Source organism: Felis catus, chromosome C2, assembly GCF_018350175.1.
Source record: "Felis catus isolate Fca126 chromosome C2, F.catus_Fca126_mat1.0, whole genome shotgun sequence".
Classification (NCBI taxonomy): Eukaryota; Metazoa; Chordata; class Mammalia; order Carnivora; family Felidae; genus Felis; species Felis catus.
The window spans coordinates 60,327,869-60,354,735 of NC_058376.1; the positions used below are offsets into that span (position 1 = coordinate 60,327,869).

The following is a 26,867-nucleotide window of genomic DNA, read 5'->3' on the forward strand; positions in this document are numbered from 1 at the left end:
AAAAACTAGATATCTTCAGTCACTTGAAGAAACGTTAAGTTATATAAATATTAAAGAGAAAAATTTACATATGCATGAATAGAGAAAAGACTATATGGCTGTATTTCAACATGTTACTGGTGGTTATCTCCAGATGATGGAATTATAGGCTACTTTTCTTTTTCCTCTCTCATTTTCTCCTATCAAATTACAATAATTAACATGATTTTCTTATTAGACAAAAACTTTAAAATCCCATATATATATATATATATATATATATATATATATATGTCATAAGCTCAGTTAGAAAGGAAATGTCTGATGATCAAGTAAGAGGAATTCAAAAGGTATAAACAATCTTTATCTATTTGTGAAAGAGTCTTTCATTTATTGTAAATTCCCTCTCTATATTATGTCCCTACCGAGTCTCAACTATACCAAAGTTTATATGTGATATATAAAAACAAGATTCAGTTCAAGAAAATAAACACTGACTGAAAGGTAACCTTTGTGTACTATAAACAGCTCTCATCTTTTAGATAGCCCAGTCAAGGCAATCTGACGGTGGCTAATATATCCTAGGCTATACAAGTGCAGAGCTCAGATGCCAGTGTTTAATAAGTAGAAGGCCAAGCAAAGGAAAAACATTGTACCTCTCCATTTCTTACAGGTGCATCCACCATGGCTGCTGCTTCCTCAAGTAGACTGATGCCAGGTGACCCATTTGCACTGAGTTTCCCTAGTGATGCTGCCATCAGCAGCTCATTCATTCTCTTCCTGGTTTCCTTCTTAGTTTGCGCCAGCTCTCTCTTTAGGATCTCTGCACGATGCCAATGCTGCCATTCTGTAAAGTGGTGTCGGAGAACTTGTTTCCGGTTATATTCAGTGGCCAGTTGTTGTTTTCTAAGCAACAAAATTCTTCCGTTAAAAAAAAGAAGCCATTTATCGCTTGTTAGTTGATAATATAAATGAGACAAGTCTAAAGGAGTCCCAGAAATACTCCATCTTACCTCCAGCTTATCCTTTTATTTAAGCTAAAATGGCATCACTTTATCAAATTCCCTGGTGCAAAAGGTCTGCTAGTAGAGGGCATTAGTACCTTAAGACATTACCTCAGAAGAAGGAATTCTATCATGTCACAAAGACATACTACATTTTCTAAATTACCATAAAATAGTAAAAGGGAGCAAAGAGAACAGGCATATAAAGAACTACATTTATTTTTTTTAAGTTTACTTACTTTGAGAGAGACAGAGAGACCACACGTGCAAGTGAGTGGGAGAGGGGCAGAGAGAGAGAGGGAGAGAGAGAGGGAGAGAGAGAGGATCCCAAGCAGGCTCTGTGCTGTGAGCGTGAGCCTGACTCAGTGCTTGAACTCATGAACCGTTAGATCATGACCTCAACCGAAATCAAGAGTTGAACGCTTAACTGACTGGGCCGCCCAGGAGCCTCTAAATAACTACTTTTAAAAAGATGAATGCATGAGGGAGATTTCAGCCATGCTTGCAAATGAAGACAGGTTTGGGAGAAAGGGAATGGAACAAGATTTAACAAGTGAACTGTCAATAACAAATTAAGTATAAGACTTACAAAAGTCAGTATGAAACCAGGAGGGTGGATCTTAGGAAAGAACTTGATCAGACACAGGATCTCTAAAGAGAAGGATTCATTTACCAAATGCTTAAACTGAATGAATGAAACACTGCCTTGCTAAACACTAGACAAGTGTGAAAGACGTGTCAGAGATAAGGCACTTGCCTTAATGGAACTCATTCAGAGTCTAGTAATGAGTCTGGTTAATTCTCTTTGTAAGGAAGACCTTTTTTTGATTCCCAGATACTTCATGACATTAGGAGACATCACTGAGTGGAGTTGGGTAATGCTTGCTACACTCCCTTCCCAAAGGGGATCTCCATTAAGAGACATTTTTCTGACAGCCATTTGAGAATTCAAGCATGGAGGTCTCTGAGCACTATAAGTGGATAATTACTGTCCCTGAATAAGTAAGCTATAGAGTTTGGAACTTATTATATTGCATCAGGGGTCAGTTTTGAGGTTTAAAATCTATTATCTAGACACCTACTTGATTTTATCTTGTAAAAGTGACTCGAATATGTTCTCATTTGTATACCCATTTCTGTTGAACATCCATAATGCTTAACACTCCTCAAAGACTCTTTGGGGTTACATAAAAAAAAATCATAAAGTTCTTAAGTCACTGAGTCAGGAGAACATTTCTAGAGTTCTTAAATGTTTAAGTGACTTTTAAATCTTTTTTGACTGGCACCTTCAGTAAGAAAAATGTTACACCGTGGCTCAACATACAAGTTTATAGGTATATGTGTATGTTTGAAACAAAAACATATCTAAATGAAACAAAAGTTTCACCAAACAATATTTACCCTTACTACCAGAGGTGCATTCTGACATTTCTGATGCATTCCATTTCTTTAAAAAACAGCTCATCTTGAGTCTGATTTCAGGTCCCATTAATGGGTTAAAACCCTTAGTTTGAAAAAGATATTCTAGTGTTATAGAATTTAACCTATGTCAGAGGCATTGGATGAAACACCAATTAGTGAGAGTAGAGTCCACTGAAATAATGTAATTCAGGATAAACACTAACAACAACTCTGCCAATAGTGGATTTCATTGTATTTAATTGTTTCCTTCTACTGTATTAATGTAGGTACTCAATATTTGATTAACAGACTGATGTTTTTGTGATAAAAGTACAATATAGGTGGTAATATAAACATTTATACATGGAGTTTAATTTGATGGAAATAAATTATCTAGTATGAGACAGAATAACCTTGAAATAAAAATTTTAGAGGAAATAGGGATAATAAATCAGGTAGCAATGCAGGTAAGAAAAAGCTCCCAAAATACCAATGTTTAAAGAGTGAAAGAAATAGAAAGCCTATAGCACTTTTCTTAAGTAAGTGAAAATCATAAATTTCCACTGGATAGAAGATGTATATTGCTCTGTCTGATTAATGTGAAATTCAATTTACATCAATCTGCTCAGGAAGGGGGGGGAGTGTGAAATTTATCTGATGTGTTAATTTCAAGTCTTTACAGCATAAACAGCAAAAAGTGATCTAGGATTCTGACTGTCATGGAAGAAGTTATTTGGACACTATAAAAAGGGAAAGAGAAAAATATTTCTGAAAGTATAACAAAAAGACTAACAGTAAGAAAATGGGTAAAAATTTCATGTTCACCATAGTGCTTAGAAGCCACTCTATAACGACTATATAGGGGATTTCAAAGTGTGTTAAAATATCTACATTTGAGGGTTGTGATGGAAGAGTAGACATGAAGAAGGCAGGGATCCAGAGACAAGGCTGGTTTTACTCCCGTTCCTCTGCAGTTCACCTCAGCAGAGTGACAATAGTCCAAATAAGCTAATTTCTATACTTTTTAAAAGATTAACACTAAAAACATAAATATTTCTGAAAGTGAAAAATCACTTATGTCTTAAAACCTCAATCCAATGCAATACTTAGGTATGCTAACCAAAAGAAATGGTTTCAGACACAGTTCCCAATTAATCATAAAATGAAGGACAGAGTTCCCTTTGGAAAACATCCTGTCCCAATATGCTTCCAAGCTGAAATATGGGAATTTCTGGCACGAGTATATAAATTGAGCATCATACTTACATAACTGCATGCACAGAAAGGCTAAAGACCATATATAATGGAAAAACTCCATTTTCCTTCCCATGTAGGGAAAAATCCAGTTCTTCCCCACTGTTTGTCACCTGTGTGTCTTTTTTTACCTTTTCAGAGAATACCTCACTTCTGGCACTCTAGTCACCAAATGTGTGGAGGTTTTTACCCACATCAACAAGCAATTCTTGTACACCCAGCAGGGTATCCAAGAACTCAACTCAACTCTGACACCTCTACCTGAAGACAGTGTCAGATCCCACAGTTTAAGGGCTCGGTCCCATAAGTATCTTCCCCCATTCCTCCTACCACCTTCAGATGCCAGTCACAAGACCAGGTTATCTATCACCTGTGTTTCTGATCAATTGGCTATAGACTGTAAGTTCCAACCACCCCTTCCTTGGGTTTGATTAATTTGCTAGAGTAGCTCACAGAACTTGGAGAAACATTTATGTTTACCAGTTAATTAAAGGATATATGATGAAGGATACCAATGAACAGCCAGATGAAGAGATATATAGGGTGAGGTCTGGGAGGGTCCTAAGCACAAGACCTTCTGTCCCCGTGTATTTGGGGTGTCAATGTGGATGTGTTCACCTGCCTGGAAGTTCCCTGAACCCTGTATTTTGGAGATTTTATGGAAGCTTCATGTCACTATGATTGATATTAAATCCATTTTAGCCTTTCTTCTTTTTCAAGAGAATGGGGGGGATATAGAAGATAAACTTGTAGAGAATAATGAAGCAGTAAAAAAGAGGGAAACTAATGCAAAGGAGCACATTATAAGAATTAGAGAACTCAGTGACTTATTACAAAGGAATAACATCTGAATCATAGGAGTCCAAGGAGATGAAGAGACAGAAAAAGGGGTAGAAGGTTTTTATGTGAGCAAATTATAGCGGAAACCTTTCCTCATTTGTGGAAAGACACAGACATCAAAATCCAAGAAACACAGAGAACTCCCATTAGATTCAACAGAACTGACAATCAAGGCATATCATAGTCAAATTCACAAAATACTCAGGCAAGGAAAGAATCATGAAAGCAGCAAGGGAAAAAAGTCTTAACCTATAAAGGAAGACAGATCAGGTTCGCAGCAGACCTATCCATAGAATTGGCAGGCCAGAAAGGAGTGGCAGGAGTGACCGCTAAACCAACCCTGCAAGAAATTTTAAGGGGGACTCTCTGAGGGGAGAAAAAATGACACAAAACAAAAAAAGACCCAAAGCATCAAAGACTAGAAAGGACCAGAGAATACCACCAGAAACTCCAACTCTACAGACAACACAATAGCAATAAATTCCTATCTTTCAGTACTCACTCTAAATGTTAATGGAATAAATGCTCCAATCAAAAGACATAGGGTATCAGAATGGAAAAGAAAATAAAATCCATCTGTATGATATTTATAAGAAACCAATTTTAGACATAAAGACACCTTCAGATTGAAAGTAAGGGGATGGAGAACCATCTATCATGCTAACGGTCACCAAAAGAAAGCTGGAGTAGCCATACCTATATCAGACAATCTAGATTTTAAAATAAAGACCGTAACAAGAGATGAAGAAGGGCATTATATCATAATTAAGGGGTACGTCCACCAAGACCTAACAATTGTAAACATTTATGCCCTCAACGTGGAAACACGCAAATATATAAATCAATTAATCATGAACATAAAGAAACTCACTGATAATAATACCATAATAGTAGGGGACTTCAAAACCCCACTTACAGCAATGGACATATCATCTAAGCAGAAAATCAACAAAGAAACAACGGCTTTGAATGACACACTGGACCAGATGGATTTAACAGATATATTCAGAACATTTCATCCTAAAGCAGTGGGATATACATTCTTCTCCAGTGCACATGGAACATTCTTCAGAATAGATCACATACTGGGACACAAATGAGCCCTCAACAAGTACAAAAAGATCGAGATCATACCATGCATATTTTCAGACCACAACGCTATGAAACTTGTAATCAACCACAAGAAAAAAATTTGGAAAGACAACAAATTATCGGAGACTAAAGACCATCCTACTAAAGAATGAATGGGCTAACCAAGCCAGTCTCTTCAGCAAACTGAAGGTGTTGAGAAAACTGGACAATGCCATGTAGAAGAATGTAGAAGAATGAACCTAGACCACTTTCTTACACCAGACAAAGAAATAAACTCAAAATGGATGTAAGACCTAAATGTAAGACAGAAAGCCATCAAAATCCTAGAGGAGAAAGCAGGCAAAAACCTCTTTGACCTCAGCCAGAACAACTTCTTACTCAATATATCTCTAGAGGCAAGAGAAACAAATGCAAAAATGAACTATTGGGACCACATCAAGATAAAAAGCTTCTGCACAGCAAAGGAAACAATTAGCAAAACTAAAAGGCAACCAACAGAAAGGGAGAAGATATTTGCAGTATCTTCTAATATCAGATAAGGGGTTAGTATTTAAAATCTATAAAGAACTTATCAAACTCAGCACCCAAAAAACAAAAAAAAAAGTGAAGAAATGGGCAAAAGACATGAATAGACACTTGCAAAGAACACATCCAGATGCCTAATAAACACATGAAAAGATGTTCAAGATCACTCATCATCAGGGAAATACAAATCAAAACTACAATGAGATACCACTCCACACCTGTCAGAATGGCTAACATTAACAACTCAGGCAACAACAAATGTTGGCAAGGATGAGGAGAAAGAGGAAACCTTTTGCACTGCAGGTGGGAATGCGAACTGGTGCAGCCACTCTGGAAAACAGTATGGAGGTTCCTCAAAAAGTTAAAAATAGAACTATGCTATGACCCAGCAATTGCACTACTAGGTATTTATCCAAAGGATACAGGTATGCTGTTTTGAAGGGGACATGCACCCCGATGTTTACAGCAGTGCTATCGACAACAGCCGAAGTATGGAAAGAGCCCAAATGTCCATCAACGGATGAATGGATAAAGAAGATACGGTGTGTGTGTGTATACATACACACACATACACACACAAAATGGAATATTACTCAGCAATCGAAAAGAATGAAATCTTTTCATTCTTTATTCGCAACTACATGGATGGAACTACAAGGTATTATGGTAACTGAAACTAGTCAGAGAAAGACAAATATCACATGACTTCATTCATATGTGGAATTTAAGATACAAAACAGATGAACATAAGAGAAGGGAAGCAAAAATAATATGAAAACAGGGATGAGAACAAAAGATAAGAGTCTCTTAAATACAGAGAACAAACTGAGGGTTGTTGGAGGGGTTTGGGGTGGGAGGATGGGATAAACAGGTGAGGAGCATTAAGGAGGACACATGTTGGGGTGAGCACTAGGTGTTATATGTAGAGGATGAATCACTGGATTCTACTCCTGAAATCATTATTGCACTATATGCTAACTTGGATGTAAATGAAAAATATAAAAAAATAAATTAATAATAAAAAAATAAGAGAAAAATAAGACACAAAACAGAGAGGGAGGAAAACCATAAGAGACTCTGAAATACAGAGAACAAACTGAGGGTTGCTGGAGGGGAGGTGGGTGAGGGGTTGGGCCAAATGGGTGATGGGCATTAAGGCAGGCACTTGTTGGGATGAGCGCTGGGTATTATATATACGTAATGAATCACTGGGTTCTACTCCTGAAACCAATACTACACTGTATGTTAACTAACTTGAATTTAAATAAATAAATTGTAAAAATAAAATAAAATAAAATTTAAGTTAAAAAAAGAAAATAAACTATTAGGGTTTAAATAAGAGTTTAAATATGAACCATGCTGTTTCTTATTTTTTTAATTTTTTAACATTTTTATTTATTTTTGAGAGAGAGAGAGAGAGACAGAGCACGAGCGGGGGAGGGGCAGAGAGCGAGGGAGAACCTGAAACAGGCTCCAGGCTCTGAGCTGTCAGCACAGAGCCCGTCACAAAGCTCAGACTCACAAACTGTTAAGAGCTGAAGTCAATGTTTAACCAACTGAGCCACCTAGGTGCCCCTGAACCATGCTGTTTATAACAACACCTGAATTGATACTTAGTGATCAGTGCATGAACTAGAACCTATAAGTCAGGAGAACACTGACTAACTGAATAGATAGGGGTGACTAGATAAGTACCTGGAAGCTTCTAAGCCTCAGATTCCTCCTAAAAATGGTATCACCCTAAAAAAAAAAAAAGGCTTTACATTGCTTGTTCTACAGGAGTTTTTTTTAAAAAGATCTAATTCACACACACACACACACACACACACACACACACACACACACCCTAAACACAGAGAACAAATTCTCATGGAAGATAACACTGTCTCAGGGCAAAACTACTAGATATCTAAAAAGTGTCTTGAATTTTTTAAAAGGATATGAAAAATGATAAATAAATAAGCACACACTAGTGATCTGAGTCCTGAAATCTGACGCATGAAAACAGCAGCGGTGCAAGCAGTCGCATTTGGGATGAATAGGAGCAGGAAGGAACGAGCTACTGCATTCAATAATGCACCAGGTAGCCCCCAGGGAAAAAGAAGATAACACAATTCTGTCTGAAAGGGTTTTAAAGTGAGCCAGGCAGCGCAAATCTGGGCCCCCTGCCTCTATGACAGACGTATGAGGAGCCTGACCAGCTTCAGAAGCCACGCAATTTCTGGCCTCTTGCCTTCATACCAGGTGAGCATGGAGGGAAGGGCATCAAACATGATTCACAGAGGGGCGCTGTAAGTGACTGCCCAAAAGAATGCTCAAATGAGGTGTGGGAAAGTGGGGACCTGACAGTCTATTTTCAACCCAGCCTCCCCTCTTCTAGGCTAGCATGCGGGCTCACCCCAGCTATGTGCTGATTTACCAGTTTTTCCCCAAACTGAAAAACGCCCTCTTCTACTTCGCCACATTCTGTCTCTCAGAAGGTGGGGCCCATGAATTCCTATTTTTAAAAAGCTCCTCAGGGGATTATAACGCACGATAGCCAAGTCCATGTCACTCTCGAGTATTTATCTTATGCTGCCTTCTGTTGCAATTATTTTTAGTAGTTGGGTGCCATGTTTAACTTCACTTAAATGGAAAACTCCTAGAAGGCAAGTGTTTAACACTTTTTTCAAGTCCCTCCTCCCTGTACTTAGGAGAGAGCCTAGTACCCAGTAAATGTCAATAAAGCTGGTTGGCTGAAAGAATAAATTCTATCAAACAGAATGAAAGAACAAGTGAACAAATGAACACCATAGTTTGAGGGATGTCAAAGAGCCAGTTTTCCCACTGGCCTGCCACACAGTACCCTCAAATCCCCAACACTTACATATTGGGCACTGTTTCCAGACCATGCCTGTTGAAGTATACACAGTTTCCTGAGAGGGATAACATCAACTGAGGATTACAGTAAAAGAGCATGAGGGGCTTGAGGGACAAAGGGAAGAGATAAAAGCATATTTCAGGAAAGGCCCAGAACTCTGGTACAAGAGAGGGCAGGACTGCAAGTAATGTAGAGGTTAATGAGGGGAAAACAGAGGTGCTTCTCAGGAAAGAACTGAGAAATCAGGGGCTCAAAAAGGGCTGGTGGAAGACGTCAAAAACCCCTCCCCTTCCTAATTTTGTCTAGGGCTCGCCATAAATTTAAGAGAGGAAGGGACAGAGGAGCAATGGAAGAAATGAAGTCAGCTTTTAAAAGTGAACATGCTGAGCAAAGTAAAAATACAGTTCAAATTCCAACACCACCACATCAAAGGGTTTAACTAAGCATGTGCACCAGGGTTTTATTGTATTACCTAAGCAAGTAAATTCTCAGGTTTGGGAATATTTGTTAAGGTTGAGATTATATTATAATATTGTATTGAAATTTTATAACACCATTACCATAACTACTTTTAAAAGAAAAGAGACAGACAAAAATAGGAGAAAGAACAAAAGAAAGTTAAAGAAAGGAAAAAGGGGAGGACGGAAGGACGGAAGGATGGAAGGAAGGAAGGAAGCCAGGAAAGCTAGGCCTTGCATGGGGGAACTGGCCAGTGAGGGAAATCTCAGGTGTCAGAAACAAGTGCGGATGCAAGAGCTGGAGGATGAAGACACAGCTGACATCTGAGTAACGGGCATAGCAAATAATTTCCATGTCCAGGTGGATGGGCCACAGAACCACCTGTGCTTTGCCAATCTGGTAGGTGTTTAGTTTCTATGGTTAGTAACCCATTATATCCCTTGAGCTCATTATTTAGGGAAAAAAAATACTTGAAAACACTGTCAAGTTAAATTGCAAAAGAGGAAGCAAATAAACTCCTCATTGACTCACTTATTATTCAGCAAATGTGTATTTGGGGTCTACTGAGATACTAGGAGAAACTCTGATGAACACAGAAAAGAACCCAGCTCTCCAGACACCCTCAATCCCACTAATGTTTCTTGGTTTCTGCTTATAGTAGCTAACTTAGAGCTTTTCCCCACTTTTAATATCCCATCCTTCTTTCTAGAACAAAGAAAAACATGCAGACAGCCAGGGATTTGGGAAAGCAGCACAAAGGATGGTTTGTATCTAGTAGCTTCTTACTACTAATATGTTTCCAGCATGTCTTGTCATTTGTTAATTACTGCTTTATTTTTCATCTGCAGCCATCTAAAGTAAATTGCCACACAAATGAAAAATACAGCTGTCTTGGGGAACCACCACCTAGATGTTATACAACATTTAGTACAGAAGCAGTGTGGTACAGGAAAGAGCATTTGGATCAGAAGCAAAGAGACCAGAGTCTAGTCCTGGACTAGCTACTCTCACCCTTTGGACCTTGAGAGAGTCGTTTACTCTCTCTAGGCCTTACTTTTAACATATGTAAAATGACAGGCAGGATCAGACGATCCTTGAGGTGGCTTCTGCTCTACATTTTTTTGCTCTAAAGTTCTGTAGTAAAAAAATTATTACAAGTTAAGTATTTTCTAACTCTGGCACTTAAAAAAAATGTAGTACCCATTCTGAATGTTTAAAAATAGACACCTGAAAATAATTCACAGATACGAGACGTTCTAAGATCTTAAAAAAAAAAAAATTGGCACATAATGCTATTATGAAATCCCCATTTAGTGATTTCATATTTAAGCAGTTTAATTGCAATGAAATCTCAAGTTCTTCATATTTTTCTTCTACAAGTTTCTTCTGGTATGTAAATTTCACAGCCATGTTTAACTTCAACACTCAGTTTCCACTCCCTTCATACCATCATTCATGTCACTTCCCTTTTACAGCACCTCCAGTTTCTCTCCTTTACCCAGCATATCTTGCTAGCTATTCCTTTTTCAGTAAGCTATCATCCCAATTCCTTATATGAATCGCTAGGTCCTAAGAACTTAGAAATGAATTATGGGAAAGAGTTTTCTAAGCTGACCTTTTTTTTTTTCCCCCCTAGCATACTGTAAAGAAAGGGAAATTGACTAAGTCATCCCTCTGCTTAAAAACTATCAAGATTTCACCTTTATTTACCAAAGAATTCCTAAACTCCTTGTCTTGGCATTCAAGGCCTTTCACAAATTGATGAACTTGAGAAGCCACATGCTTGATGATCTCTGGCCAACCTGAATGGCTACACCAAGTGCCATTACCTCATCTCCCCATCCCCACCTAGGAATATCCTATTTATGGTACAAAGTCCGGCTCAAGACCCACCTTCCTGATCAAGCCCTTCCTGGCACTCTGTAGGAGCCTGCTCAGTCAGTGTGACACTTACTTCTGCTAAGTTCTCAGTGGCAGAGGGGATGATTTATGCACTTGATGGTTTATGATGCTGCTCAGCCCCTGTCCTGCTTCTAGATCTTGTCTTCCCCATAAAAGGGCTTCAGACTCCTGTGTATCCACCCCAGGGCCTGATGCTGTCACACAGCTGCACAACTCCAGGGGGCAGCATTTCGTTCTACATAACAATGGTTTCACACACAATTCATTCAAGTTTTCACCCTGAATAAGAGTTGCTGGTAAGAGAAGTGATTACACATAAGCACATAAACTGCCCCTGTCCCCAAACAAACAAATGGTTCCTTCTATACCCATGATTTTGGTTCAAGGATGCAGAGCTAAACTTGGAAATGAATAGAAGAAAATGTATATAATTTTAAGATGACAGAACAAAGGAAGTTTTATTTGAAGACAAATTCTGTGTCATTCATAAGCATAAGAGAGAGCTGATATAAAGGTGTCAAAAACCTCTAAATAAGGTGTGGGACAGAAGACAGAGGAGTGGGGGGGAATCACCTTGGCAGATGGATGTTCCCTGTGTTCCTAATTAACATTCAGCGTGCAGACAGGTATTTCCATCAGTGAGAATTACTGGCATATAAACCAAACTCTGTCTTCTGAATTGGTAAAATGGTCCAAGGTGCAATGCTACGACATCCAGAGGGCAAGGAAAAAACATAGTACTTGTTTTCTTCAAAAGGAGAGCATGTGCATCAGTATATTTTAATGAAATCTTTGCTTATACTTTTCAGTTAAAATGGTTTTTTTTTCTTTTTCTTTTTCTTAAGCAGACTTCATGCCCAGCGCGAACTGATGACCCTGAGATTAAGACCTGGGCTGAGATCAAGAGTCAGATGCTTAACTGACTGAGCCACCCAGGTGCCCCTCAGTTAAAATTTTCTAGTTTGGGATGTAATATAGAAAAACAGTGATTACCACATTTTATAATGGATGAGATGATGCTAGTGAACATAATTTTTAGATTATTTTGGGATTCTTCAGGAGGAAAAATGTCCTATAATACACCAGAAGGATTTTCATGGTACAGATAATAGTACCTGTTTTCTTCCCTAAGGTAATTTTCCATGGCTTGAGTCTCCCGTGCCAACTTCTGGGATCTTGTGTAGTCTCTCCAGGCCCGCAGGACTTTCAGTTGAAACTTCCAGTCAGACAGGGTCCCAGCTTTTCCCAGCTTGATTCTATGATCAAGGATCAGCTTGTGCCAGGCAGAGAAATACCGTTTTTGACACTGCAATGGAAACATGTGGAAAATCACCACTGATTGGCTCTAGTGTTTGTAATATCTAATACTGAGAGCTGTCACCTCAGGTATCCCCCTCATACTTTTTCTAACAAATCTAGCAACTGTCGTCTTGACGGAAGGAGAACCAAGTATAACTATTCAAGTCATGCAGCTGAGGCTCATGGCTTAAACTATAGTACTTAATTCTCATTCTCAGGCACCAGTCCTTTGGGAAGCTGGAGTAGCAATCATATCTAAGACCCCAGTTAAGGGACTTGTTTGAAAAGCTTGAAACACCTGCTTCTAGGAGGATGGCCAACTTGTCTTGGAGCTTAAAATACCAACTGATTTCAGACGCCTGGGTGGCTCAGTGGGTTAAACATTTGACTGCTGATTTCAGCTCAGGTCATGATCTCACAGTTCATGGGTTCGAGCCCTACATCGAGCTCTGTGCCGGCAGTGCAGAGCCTGTTTGGGATTTTCTCTCTCCCTCTCTCTCTGTGCCCTCCTCCCCAATAAATAAATAAATAAAATAAACTTAATAAAATAAAGTACCAACCAATTAGTTAATTTCTGTTACTAACACCTGCTGATATCCTACACAAAGGAATATAGAAGATCCCATGAGGATGGAATGGGGGGTCTCTGGTGTCTGGAAACAGGATAGCTAAAACAGCTTCAGCTGGGCTACCATGACCATGGGAGAGCTTTGGTGAGCAGGTCTAGAGAGACTAGATGCTCAGGACGCTTGTGATCTTCCACTCCATGCATCTGACAAGTAAGACAAGTTCCACTGACCCTAAAGATATCCCCACAGAAGTACTTTACTCTCTGGTTTGAGAAAATCTCTGAGATCTAGTCGTTGCCTTCATCTTCCACCTTCACAGTAAACTTAATGTTCCCACCACATCACATAACTTTCAGCTCTTGGCCTTATATCAACCACACTGCTTAACACCTTCCTATGTTCATACTAATTTCTTGGTCCTCCATTTCTGCCCTCTCTTTACCTGACTACTTCAGGACTCACTTCTCCCTGGAAGTTCTCCTATCACTGACTACTTTCTGCAAATCTCAGTGCCCTTCCACTGTGTTCTCAGCAACCTCTGCTTCTTCTATCAAAACTCTCATTACACTGTATTATAATCACCTGTTCACTGGTTTCTACTAGACTGTGAGCCTCCAGAAGGAAGGGAGTGGGTCCCATGAATAGAAATGGAAAATCCGTGTTGGTAGCAATAAAACACAAAGTAACTTCATAGAAAGTGACTTTGTGGGAAGTATAGGGAATGCCTAATGACCAGCTTCAAGCACTTGTTAGCTCTACCAGGATCATCTGTACTTACTGCTTCTATCTGTGTAACAATACTTATCTTTCACTATTTCAACATTTAGTAAGCAACCACCACTGCGTTTAAATTTGGGAACTCTGAACAAAGTTAAGATATAATCTCTCCTTTTGAGAGATTATAGGGAGAGAGGATATATAAATTGAAAGATTGATAACATTAGGAAGGAAGCATATGTTGGAATTCTTACAAATAGACCATTTGTCCAGGAATAACAAGAATTCAGTTATATTTCCATTTAGACAAACTACAAAATCTTCCCTATTGTGATTTATCAGGAGAAACCATGGCAAACTTTAAAAAGCCCTTGTTCCCTTTCCATTATGTCAAATGAGGGAATACTGTGCAGACATTTACCTTAGATGCCATGGAAGGAAGGGAAGGAGGGAGGAAAAGAGGGAAGAAGGGAAAAGAGAGGGAGAGAGGAAGGGACATTTGCTGAATACAGGATATGCCTGCAGTCATAAAAAAGAAAAGACACATAGCTACCAAGTTGAGGGGATATACTTTTTGCATTATTTGCCTATCTAACCCACAAAATAGACCATGGAAAAAAAATATATTAACTTGTGTGTCATTGTCAAAAGAAAATACCAGATTCATTTAAGATATTCCTCCTGAACGATCTGATGAAATATTCTGTGTGTAGCTATCTCTAATTTTAACTCCTGGAATGTTTCTAATGATGAAATAGTGTAAACATAATCCACCTGGACAATAATAACACTATTAATAGTGTCCTTCTTGGATTTCTATATTCCTTGTCTACAAAGTTCAAAGCATTGCTGTAAGCACAATATTACGTGCACTGTTTTATTAATTTGTAGACCATCATTACCAAATGGAGAGACTGCAGATATTATGATTTACTTTACAAAGCTAAACTTCAAGTAGAGAAGGGTTAATCACTAAATTCACAGAGTGAACAGCTAGTGGCATACCTAAGGTTAATACTGAAATATTCTGGCATCCTGATGACCCAATCTATATTAGGCAAAAAGTCTTCTTTTTAAAAATGAAGGGCAAATTTTTTGCTGCTTTTATACTGAAAGAGAAAAAACTCAATATATACCTTACTATGGTAGAAGAGCACTGCTGGAACATATGTGAATTTAAAAGGGCAAAATTTGTGTTAATAAATGCTATTGTCATTATATGTCTTTAAAATAGTTAAGATTATCGCTTCTCGGCCATTTGGCTAAGATCAAGTGGAAATAGTTAAGATTAGACTTTAAGGGCAAAATGATCAGTTTTAACGATCTATGATTCAGTTTCACTACATAAAAGTTAGTAACAGCAAAGTGACAGACTCACAGCAACTGCTTTCTTTTCTTTTTTTTAATACATTTTATTTTAGAGAGAGAGAGCATGAGAAGGGGAGAGTGGCAGAGGGAGAGACAGAATCTTAAGCAGTCTCCACACTCAGAGCAGAACCCAATGCAGGGCTTGATTCCACAACTCTGGGATCATGACCTGAGTAGAAATCAAGAATTGGAAACTCACCCAGCTGAGCCACCCAGGAGCCCTCATAGCAACTGCTTTCTCGAAATTCACTTGTGATTGGTCTTTCCTGACTACTCAAAAGAGCAATCTCATTAAAGTAAAAAAAAATAAATAAAAGTATGAATCAAAAATAGCCACTTAGTTATTCTTGATTCATGGCAAACATTATTTCGGCAAATAGGATTCCCATAAATGTACTTGGAGCAGAGTATTTGGGAAAGGAAAATACTCTCAGTCCTGTCTTCTCTGGAAGATGCTAGCACTCTGCTTTTATTTAGAAGTGATGAGAAGTGGCATACTTCCATAGTCATGATCTATTTATTCTCTCTATTACCTCTCCCCCCAGCTGAGTCCCTGCTGTTCCCGGGCCTGCTTCTCCTCTTCAGTGCCACTACAATAGTGCTCTATCCTTTTGCTCTTTGAAACAAGAACTATTATTGAAAGTCACAACTGTGTTGGAAGAGGAATACATTCTGTTTAATACATATTATTCAATAAATTTGGTTTCAGAATTTAATGGGTTTTTTTTTTTTGATGTTTATTTATTTTTGAGAGAGAGACAGAGCATGAGCAGGGGAGGGGCAGAGAGACAGAAGGAGACGCAGAATCCAAAGCAGGCTCCAGGCTCTGAGCTGTCAGCACAGAGCCCAACGTGGGGCTCGAACCCATGAACCGTGAGATCATGACCTGAGCCGAAGTCCGACGCTTAACCGACTGAGCTACCCAGGCGCCCCTCAGAATTTAATGTTTTAACTCATCAGACTGACCTCCCTCCATTTCTTACCTAGTTCCTTTATTTCTGTACCATGTTTTGTTTCTGATAGATTTTCAACTACGGTCATATATTCTTTTTACTAACTTGCACATCTTTTTAACGTAGTTGTGGTGAGAGTTAAGGCTTCGTACAGGTAAGTAAAATACAGAAAATCACTGTGGGAAAGACTGTTCCTAAATACATATCTATAATAATTTATAAAATAAAATACTACACAAAGTGAAATTGAGTAAGTTTTTAAGGGAAATGCTTCTCATCCTCTCAAAATCTTCCATAAGACATCCTCTGATCGTTAAGGACTCCACTCAAGAGGAGAAATGACAGCTCGCCCTGCTAAATTTATTACCTGCACTGGAGTTGCCCTCATTTTGTTGGCAAGAAAAGCTCTTCCCTGACGTGTAATCACACTGCTGTCGTGGGGAATGATTGGCATCAGGTGGAACAGCAATTTGCTATCTAATCTTCGTTGTAATTCTGACCCTGTCACTAGAGACGCTTGTTCTGATTAATGAAGTGGGGAACTCATCAAAATTCCTCAGCTATTTCCCTTTTGTCAGAAATCTCCGTGATAATTGCATCAAAATTCTCAGTCATGGAAAAATAAACAATGCATTGTAAAGAGGACAAAAATGTCAACAAGTTTACAGTTTATTTCTGAACAGAACTGAACAGAACTAACTGTGGTGCAACTAGTGCTGGGGGGGAGTTGACCAAGGCTCCGATGTTAGCAATAAAGCCACAGGCTCTGTGGGGCCCCAGGTGACCCCTTGCTGCTCCCTGGCCAAGAGGAACAGGCACTCTATAGCTACAACAGGAGGCAATCCTCAACTATTTTCCTTTTGGGGACCAGTAGAGCTAGGCTAAAGGCCCCATAGAACCTATGCAATCCTGGGGGGTGGGGAAAGGAAGATCCTTATTCAGGCAAAAATGCATGCCCCTGGGAAGGAGTACCCTGTGACACACCCTATTCCTGATTTTCATCATTACGCCCCAAAGAAAAGAGAGGAAGTCATTGTGTCCCCTACCCCAACATTAAATACTCCTATAATTAATTACATTAGGGAAAATACATTCAGTTCCCTGCCCACAGCACTGAGACCTGGACAACGCCTGGTTCCACGGAGAAGCCCAAAGGCCTAAACTTGGACAACTACCACTGTGCAAAACCACTGTGCAAAATGTTAACACTGGTTACAGACAAAAAGCTACTTTTGTTATATCCTGGAAGGTGTGATGCTCTTTTAACTTCTGTACTTAGCTTTTTTCTCCTTCCTTTTTTAAACTTAAAAAAAAAAATCCCACACACAAAAATACCCCTTATTACAGAAATTTAACAAACATACCCAAAAGTAGAAGAATAAACCCCTCATTCAGCTTCAAAAATTATCAACATTTTGCTAATCTTGTTGTATGTCTCCTCCATTTTTTTTTTCCCCTGGAGTATTTAAAAATAAATTCTATACATCAGACATTAAGTCACATCACACATATATGTGTCACTGTGTATTTGCCAACATTAGGGCATTTTGTAAATTCTTAATTCTGCTAAGCAATAATGTTGCTTTAATTATCTAATTCTGCTTCTTTTCAGAAATAGTACAATTTCAGAAAGAAGTTGCTTAGTCTTACCATATAGTAAATTCTTTTTTTTTTAAGTTTATTTATTTATTTTGAGAGTGAGAGAGTGCAAGCAGGGGAGGGGCAGAGAGAGAGAGAGGGAGAGAGAGAATCCCAAGCAGGTTCCACACCTGTCAGCACAGAGCCAGATGTGGGGCTCATACTCATGAACCATGATCATGACCTGAGCTGAAATCAAGAGTTGGATGCCTAACCGACTGAACCACCTAGGCATCCTCATACAGTAAATTGTTAACCAACAAATATCCCTGGATCTTTTAAAGAATGATCATGATATAGCCTATAACCTGACTATTCATTAGGATAAGGCTCCTTCCTCAATGTAGCTTAGACCGGTTTTCAGGGCCTCCGTCTTAGGGAGGGCAGACCCACTGCTTCCCATCACTTCTCTCTTTTCCTCTCTCTTCCTCTTCCAAATTTCTTCCCTCCTACCAATCCCCACTCCCTGTGCATTCTCCCACCTCAGCCACACACCCTCAAACTATGCCGAGAGTACAGCTCATCTCAGAATATATTAGACAAATGTTAGGTTCACCTCCAGGGTAGTCTGACAGTAAGACAATGATGTAATGTCATTTGTTTCTACCAATATGGTTCTCAAGATCCTTATATATATTCACCCAAAATGTCTAGCATTTAGGGAAAACGATAGTCAACTCATAAAATTTTATAGAATGGGCTCCATTTATGCCAAAAGCTCTTATTTTTTCTTAAAGCAGAATTTAATCAGAACTTTTTTCTAAAGACAAACAATTACATATACATGAATTGGAACCTCTGGATCAAACAGCTTCATGGCATTTTGAAAAGCAAAACCCCAGCGCGATATTTTGGTAACCTGGCTCTCACTGTCCCTTCTGTGAGAATGGGAAACCCTAGTTACTCAGAGGATGAGGGTAAGGAAGAGCAGAACAACAAAATAAACCACCTCCTTACTAATACCCATCAAATTTTACTTGGATATTTTCCAGAGTTAGCTACATGAAGTAAAACATAATAATGTTTCAAACCCCTCCTAAAATGATACCACACATGGTCTTTACCAATAGCTTAGAGCCAATGTCTTTCATGTGTGTGCCTGACATTTCTTTCCCTACAGTTTTATTTGCAAAAAGGCTTTTCCTTCATTTCCTTCCCCAAACACAGAAAACATTGCTGAGAGGATGGTTGCTATGTTTCAGCTCAGAAATGGCTTTACCTCAGTGGCGTGTAGGCAGTCCCGATGTAACTAAGATCTCTAGGGATGAATCGTGCTATATAAATGAGGTACTTAACTACTGTTTTCATCATCTTGTTAGAAAAATCTAGGCTTCTTTTCCATATATCCCCATGTTCCCTTGGTTTCGTTTGGGGTGGCCTTTTGGAAGGCGCTATGCCATAAGCATAACATTAACAATGATTTCCTGGGGGTCACTATTATCTTACTCTCTAACAGAAAAACCCAACCAAATAAGCAAACCAAAACCCTCCCCCACAGAGTTAAGATTTCAGTTAGTATTAACCCATGTTTCATTGTTCTCTTCAACTTTCCCAAGTCTTGTTTCATAGACTTTCTTATCTTATTAACAAGACATAAAATGTATTTCAAGATAGGGCAAGAATTCAGAAGGCCATTTTCCAAATAGTATGAGTTTCATAGTTAATCCCTGTTGTTTCTGCTAATTAGCAATGACATGTGGATTGCTGAATCTCCCTAAGAGATTTCACTGCAAGATCAAAGAGAAACTAGGAGAGAAAATGGAAGTAGAGAGTTTCTATGCAAAAACAGATGTTTTTAATAAAACAAAGAGAGCTGGCAATGAAGTATGTGGGAAAGATGCATGCATAGTGCTGCACCTGAGCTTTTGTTTGGATAAGAGGGCCCTCTCAGTTTCTCTCAGAAAGTCTCCTATTAAATAACTTGGCCCAAATGTGATGTTAAGAGATTGTTTAGGGGGGAACAAATAGAATCCAGAGTCAAAGCACAAAGAATTACAAGAATTAAAGGAGATTGAACTAGAACAACTCCTAGAAACAGATTCTTTCCAGTCTTCCTGTAAATACTCTGTATAGCTGGCTGTTGGGTTTGTGCCAGTGAACCATTTTGAGGGTGCTGACAAGTTTCCTGCTATCTAGTCACTCTCTGCAAGCCAGCTAGGCATTTTCCCCCTTTTTATCCTGTGATCATATTTAGGCTGCTGAGTGTTTTAAGTTTCATTTCCCAAGGGCAGCTTTAGGCTCCTTTAGAACCAGGGTAGGAATGTGGACTAGGGCCAAGGTAATGAGCTACTCCATGGCATTTACCAGAGGCCTATCCTGTCTCCAGCCAAGTCTATGTAAAAGCCGGAGGAGTCTGGTAGGTGGATTCTCTCCATGTCTCAGTTATACTCATATACACTGGAGAAATCAGAATTACAGGTTCACTGACAATATTACAAATGAACAACATAATCACACTGAAGGGAAGGGAGAGGGGAAGGGGAAGAACAGAACCAACCTAAGTAACAATATTCTGGCTGCATAAGATTGAAAATGAAGATAATGTACAAATACTATACTCTGGTTAGTATATTTGTTTACATAGCAATATGGGTTGGCAATTCTGAAACTACTTCTATAGTATATTAGAATAAGTAAATAGATTTTTGATAATGGGTGTCAGGTTTCTCACTGTCTGAAAAAGGAATTCTAAATCAGCAAGGGGGAGGGGCTATACTGAAACCCGTGGTGCTGGATTAGAGTTGAAGGTATCATTATGAACTTATGATTATTTTAATAAACATACAGACAGTTATAGAAATAAGTGATAAATAAGGAAGAGGGAAGAATAGCATGACCCCTGTGTTACTGCACTGGAATTAGAGATACCAGTATGAACTCATGGATTTTAGTATGTATACAGATAGGCAGACATAGAAATACAAATAATGTGGGTGCATGCGTGGGTTACTACACACACATGTATTTCCCAGCTCTGTCTGCCAAGCAATGACACCCCAGGAGCACGGAGAGCACCTACTATTCAGATCTTGGTTTCTAAATACTATTCTCCAACAAAGAAACCAGAGTTCCGTGTAGAAGTGGTTCATTCCAGGGCTGGAACAGGGAAAATACAAGACGGGCCTGGAATGTCCTATGGTGCCAGAAAGAAAGGAAGTGCCCCCAAAACAATGGAAATATTTTGAAAGAACAAAGAAGTCAACCTGAAAGATTTCCCAATGGCCAAAGTTAGAACAATTTGAGTAACAAAGTAAACAACGATAATAATAGATTATAACCCATAGAATAAAATACCTATCTAGGAGCCCATACTGATAAAAGTAGGTAATTGAATAAATAAATAAATTGGGGAGAAAGGACAGGTTTTCTTTCTGGAAGAAATTCATTTAATAAATGGAAAAGAAATGAGGGAAATACAAAATCATCATTAGACAAATACATTAATGTTGCAGGCAAGATCTATCTACCTATAGATGCCAAAATTAGTAAGTGAAAGTTTAAGAAGAAACAGGATATTTGCATAGTTTTACAATATTTCTTCTAAGACATTCCAAAGGAAAAATAGTAACTTTATAGTATAGAAACCTAGCATATTAACACTTGTACACCCTGATACGATACTGAGAAGGGCACAGCATCACTTCTTTAAGTAATCTCACCAAAAATGTATAATCTCAATCTAAGCAGGAGAAAATATCAGAAAACCTCAACTGAGAGACATTCTACAAAATACCTGATCAGTACCCTTAAAAAAATGTCAAGGTCATAAAAGAGAAGGAAAGACTGAGGAGCTGTCACAAAGCTGGAAGAGACAAAGAAGATGTGACAACTAGATGAAACAGAATTATGGATTGAGTCCTCGGTATATATACTCCTAGGTATTCCCTTATGTAGAATTATGGACTGAGTCCTGGAATAGAAAAAAGGACATTAGTGAAAAAACTGGTGACATCCTAATAAGGTCTGTGGTTTAGTTAATGTATTTAATGGTGTTGTACCAAGGTTAATTTCCTAGTTTTGATATTTATGCTATGCTTACATAAGATGGTAACATTGGGGAAAGCTGGGTGAAGGGTATTCAGGTACTCTGTGTACTGTTTTTGCAACCTTTTCTGTATGTCTACAATTATTTCAAAATAACTTAAAAACAATAAAGTATAGGATCACTAAGCAGAATCTGTGTGAAGTAGAGATCATTTATTCATACTCTCAAATTTTTAAATTATACTGGCTGATCGTTTTTTAATTTTTTAATTTTAAAGAGAGAATATGTGTGCATGTGGGGGATGGGTAAAGGGGGAGAGGGAGAGGGAGAGGGAGAGGGAGAGGGAGAGGGAGAGAGAGGGAGGGAGGGAGAGGGAGAGGGAGAGGGAGAGGGAGAGGGAGAGGCAGAGGGAGAGGGAGAGGGAGAGGCAGAGGGAGAGGGAGAGGCAGAGGGAGAGGGAGAGGGAGAGGGAGAGGGAGAGGGAGAGGGAGAGGGAGAGGGAGAGGGAGAGGGAGAGGGAGAGGGGGAGAGAGAGAGATCTTAAGCTGGCTCCAAGCTAAACTCAGGGCTTGATTCCATGACCCTGGGATCATGACCTGAGCCAAGATCAACAGTCCAATGCTCAACTGACTAAGTCACCCAGGAATTCCTGACTGGTCCTTTAAAAAATTTTTTTTTGAATGTTTATTTATTTTTGAGAGAGGGAGAGGGACAGAGCATGAGTCGGGGAGGGGCAGAGAGCGAGGGAGACACAGAATCCAAAGCAGGCTCCAGGCTCTGAGCTGTCAGCACAGAGCCCGATGCGGGACTTGAACTCACAGATCATGACCTAAGCCGAAGTTGGACACTTAACCGACTGAGCCACCCAGACACCCCATGGCTGGTCCTTTTAAAACTGAGTAATCTGGGGGCACCTGGGTGGCTCAGTCAGTTAAGCATCCATCTTCAGCTCAGGTCATGATCTCATGGCTTGTGAACTCGAGCCCCCCATGGGGCTCTGCGCTGACAGCTCAGAGCTCACCTCAGATCCTCTGTCCTCTTCTCTCTTAGCCCCTCCCCAGCTCATTCTCTCTCTCTCTCTCTCTCTCTCAAAATAAATAAATAAACTTAAAAAAAAAAAAAAACCTGAGTAATCTATTTTAGGTAGACCATTAATTTCGTAAAACTCTTTACATATGTCTAAAATTTATACCTAGCCACTTCTATCTAAAACATACATTATTTCTTCCTGTACAGTGAACTTCAATAAAATTTAAAACTTAAGCTTACAGAGAACACATGTCTTATTAATCTCTCATTGGTTGGACAATATACCATGGCACGTTTTCCTCACGCATTCTCTAGATGGCCCCCTGAGTACTCATCTCCTTTCCTATTTTCCTTCAGAAATCTGAACTGTTATTTTAGGAGGACACACCAATGCCATCTGTCCTGTGAAAGATGCAGCATCTAAGAGTCCTTGCCAATCTTTCTCAAAATGTTAATCCCAATTCTTAATATTTCCTCCTACTATGTTACCCTCTCTATTCCTAAAGCCAAAACCCTACCCAGAAATCTTGTTGGTTTATATCTCAACAATTATGACTTTTTGCCCATCAGTCCAAAATGTCTCCATCAAATGTGGTTTTTTTTTTGTTTTTTGTTTTTTGAGAGAGAACGAGCATGTGAGTTGGGGAAGTGAGAGGGGAAGAGAGACAGGGAGAGAGAGAATCCCAAGCAGGCTGTGCACTGTCAGTGTGGAGCCTGATGTGGCGCTTGAACCCTCGAACCATGAGATCATGACCTGGGCTGAAACCAAGAGTTGGAGCTCAACTGACTGAGCCACTCAGGTGCTCCCCTCTCTCTTTTTTTAAATTGCTTACACTCCTTTACTTTGTTGCTCATATCCTAGTTATCAATATTATATTCAAATTCCTGTTTCTGATTTTCAGGGCTTTTGTAAATCTGTCCTACATTTATTAAACTCCTCAATATCATCCTGACATTCTCTTTTCTCTTGTTAAATCCATGCATTCCTGCATTCATTCCACTACTGTTTGCTGAATTTCAGCAAAGTCTAAAGCCATAGGTGGGTGTTATAAAAGATATAAAATATATCCATGTTTATCTTTCTCATCCAAACTTCTCATTTTACAAACCTTCCAAGTAATCCCTTTCGCCTGAAATGTTTTTAAAAACTTTAACATTTATTTATTTTTGAGAGACAGAGAGAGACAGAGTGTGAGTGGGGAAGGGTCAGAGAGAGAGGGAGACACAGAATCCAAAGCAGGCTCCAGGCTCTGAGCTGTCAGCACACAGCCCGATGCGGGGCTCAAACTCACCAACTGTGAGATAACGACCTGAGCGAAAGTCGAATGCTTAACCGACTGAGCCACGCAGGTGCTCCACACCTGACATGTTTTAAGCCTCAAATGCATACTATTGTGAATCCCACTTCACTGAAACAAATTTATGCTCAAATGGCCTGGAAAAGATGCTCATTTGTCAATAAAAAATTGACCAGTTAATTTTACAAAAAGTGAAAGTAAAAGAGAGGGAGAAAAGAGTAAAATAAAATGCAGACCATGAAAAGGAAAAGTGTATCTTGCTTTAAGATCATAGCTACCAGAAAGCAAGTGACTTTCTGAGTAATTCTTCTGAATAATCCAGAAGACCGTAGAAGCCGAGCTTTCGAAACCTATCAGAGACCTCACTGGTGGTTCCATGCTACTCTGAAACGGGTAATAATTTAGGAAGCCATCCCAAATTCACACCTGACTTCCCAGGATCACACAGAGTACATATAAGAATAGCCCTGGGACCAGGGAATGGAGCACTGCCCCAGGCCCTAAGCCCGCTGGGCAGCATAGTGCTGTGGGCAATTCTGGTATTTGCAGTGAGGCCTCAGTTGGGCTTAGTGTGACACTGTTGTATCTCTGATAGAGAGCCCTCTGTCATTTATGCTGAATAAAGGTATGTTACAATTCCTACCTGATGATTTTCCTTGAAAGTCTGGATTAGTAACTCTTTCAGTTTCTTCTTTTTTTCTTTCGCCATTTTTTCTTCATCCAGAATATGATCACTTTGAAAGATGCTTTCTTCTGTATTGTTTTGAGAATTTTCTTCCTGCTTTTTCTTCTCTCTGTTAATAACAATTTTAAAAATACATGTAGGAACAAGAGACTTAAAAATGGGCAATTACACCCTACCATAGTGGAACGAACACTGAATTTTCCATCAGAAGACAGATTTTTAGATCTGGTTCTAAAAGTCCATAGTAGGATGATTTTTCTTTTTTTTTTTTTTTTTGTGAGCCTTAGTTTACTCCTTTATAAAATATACACTAAATGAAATAAAACTGTTATACTCTGAAAAACAGAAGGCCCTATAGATATTTTGGTAAAGTTTTCATTTCATTCATTATGTATTTATTTAAATAATCTCTTACATCCAATGTGGGATTCAAACTCACCCTGAGATCAAGAGTCACATATTCTCTGGGCTGAGCCAGCCAAGTGCCCCTTTGGCAAAGTATTTTTACTGAGTTTACCACTGAGCGATACTTTGATCAAAATTTGAGAGTTAACAACTCCTAGGTGTTTTCTACTGTAGACATAAGTTCTCTTTCTTCTGAGGGAGAGACAAAAAAGGACCTTAGGTAAGAAAGGGATGAGAATTTTACTCCAAGGCTTTTACAAGGCTTCTAGGGGAAAAAATAATAAAAGAATCAGGTATTCTTGAGTAAAGAGGGAAGGGACTTTATATTAATTCTAAAACAGCTGAAAAGAGAAAAAATAGAATAACAATTAATAAAAGGCCTTCAACAAGTGACAGGAATCTCTCAGTAAATGTGTTGCTCATGTCTCTGGTCATCCCCTGTCTCACCCATCTATTCTTTCTCACCCTGGTCATCTCTCTCACACCTGCCAATTCAAGCAAGCTCACAGCCACTGCTTTCTTACTGGCATGTACTAAAGCACGTGTACATGTATGTGTGTAAGATGATGTCGTATACACAGCACCTAGTCAGGACTCAGGATTTATGTGCTTTGGCCCACAAACCAGCTGTGAAAACTCAGGTCTTTCTGAATTTCACTTCACAGTTGTGGAAACTCAAACTGAGAGAGGGATGCCAGAATACTCTATAAACATGCTCTCATTAATTCTCCTATACATACAGGGGATGCACAATGTTGTATCTTATGACTTGTGCTGTTGACCATCACTTGGTTAAAGGGGCCTCTCCAGTGTAAAGTTGCCATTTTTCCCTTTGTAATTAAAGATTTCTTAGAGGAGATACTTTGAAACTATGTAGGGAAGCAGATTTAGGATAGCTTACAAAAAAATTAAAAAGGTCTATCAATAATAAAATTTTACTGACTCTCTCCAGGCGCCATAATAATGTTATATTAGACACTTGTAGGCAGATCATAGTGGCCATTTAAAGAAATACGGTTCTAATACGATGGATCTGATTTTCTAAAATAACATTACAATATGTTATGAACATAATAGCTGCTCATTGTGAAACACCAGAGCTATAAAAGCCATCCATATTTCTACCCAGAAAACATACACTGACAATATGTCAGTGATATCTGATTGTACCACCAGTTTTATCAATTTTTCTAATATTTATTAATGTTGATCATACATAATATTATATTAATAATCTTTGTGCACAAATCTTTGCCTGGATTTCTGATCATTTTCTTAGGAGAGTTTTCCTAAGATTGGAACTCCCAGGTCAAGCGATAACACCATTTTTACGGCTCTTGTTGTCTATTGCCAAATTACTTTCTAGAACGTTTAAAATCAGTTCATCTGCTAGCAGTAGAGCATATTATCTGAATCACTGGACTCACGGACAAGATTTTAACTTTTGAAAGAAATGAGTGGTCGGTGAACATTTGATAAGTGCCCACTCTGAACAGAGCATCCTGTTAACAATCAAATGTTACCTGTTTTCATAATTTATTTTAGGCCTGCCTAGATTTTTCAGGGTTTAAAAGCAATCTGAAAAGTAAGGTTGCCCTTAGCGAG

The 26,867-nt window shown here is 38.9% G+C and overlaps 1 protein-coding gene across 4 annotated transcripts in view; it reads right to left on the minus strand.

Annotated features, from left to right (window-relative positions):
- Positions 1 to 26,867, minus strand: part of CCDC191 (coiled-coil domain containing 191) — an 89,786-nt gene that overhangs the window by 42,398 nt on the left and 20,521 nt on the right. For 3 of the 4 annotated variants that reach the window (XM_019839736.2, XM_019839735.2, XM_019839737.2), the window contains 3 exons: positions 24,816 to 24,966; positions 12,432 to 12,622; positions 636 to 903 (listed from right to left, as the gene is read on the minus strand). In XM_019839736.2, the coding sequence (XP_019695295.2) occupies positions 636 to 903; positions 12,432 to 12,622; positions 24,816 to 24,966 (610 nt within the window). The remainder of the gene's footprint in view (positions 1 to 635; positions 904 to 12,431; positions 12,623 to 24,815; positions 24,967 to 26,867) is intronic. The other variant, XM_003991658.4, reaches the window with a different exon arrangement.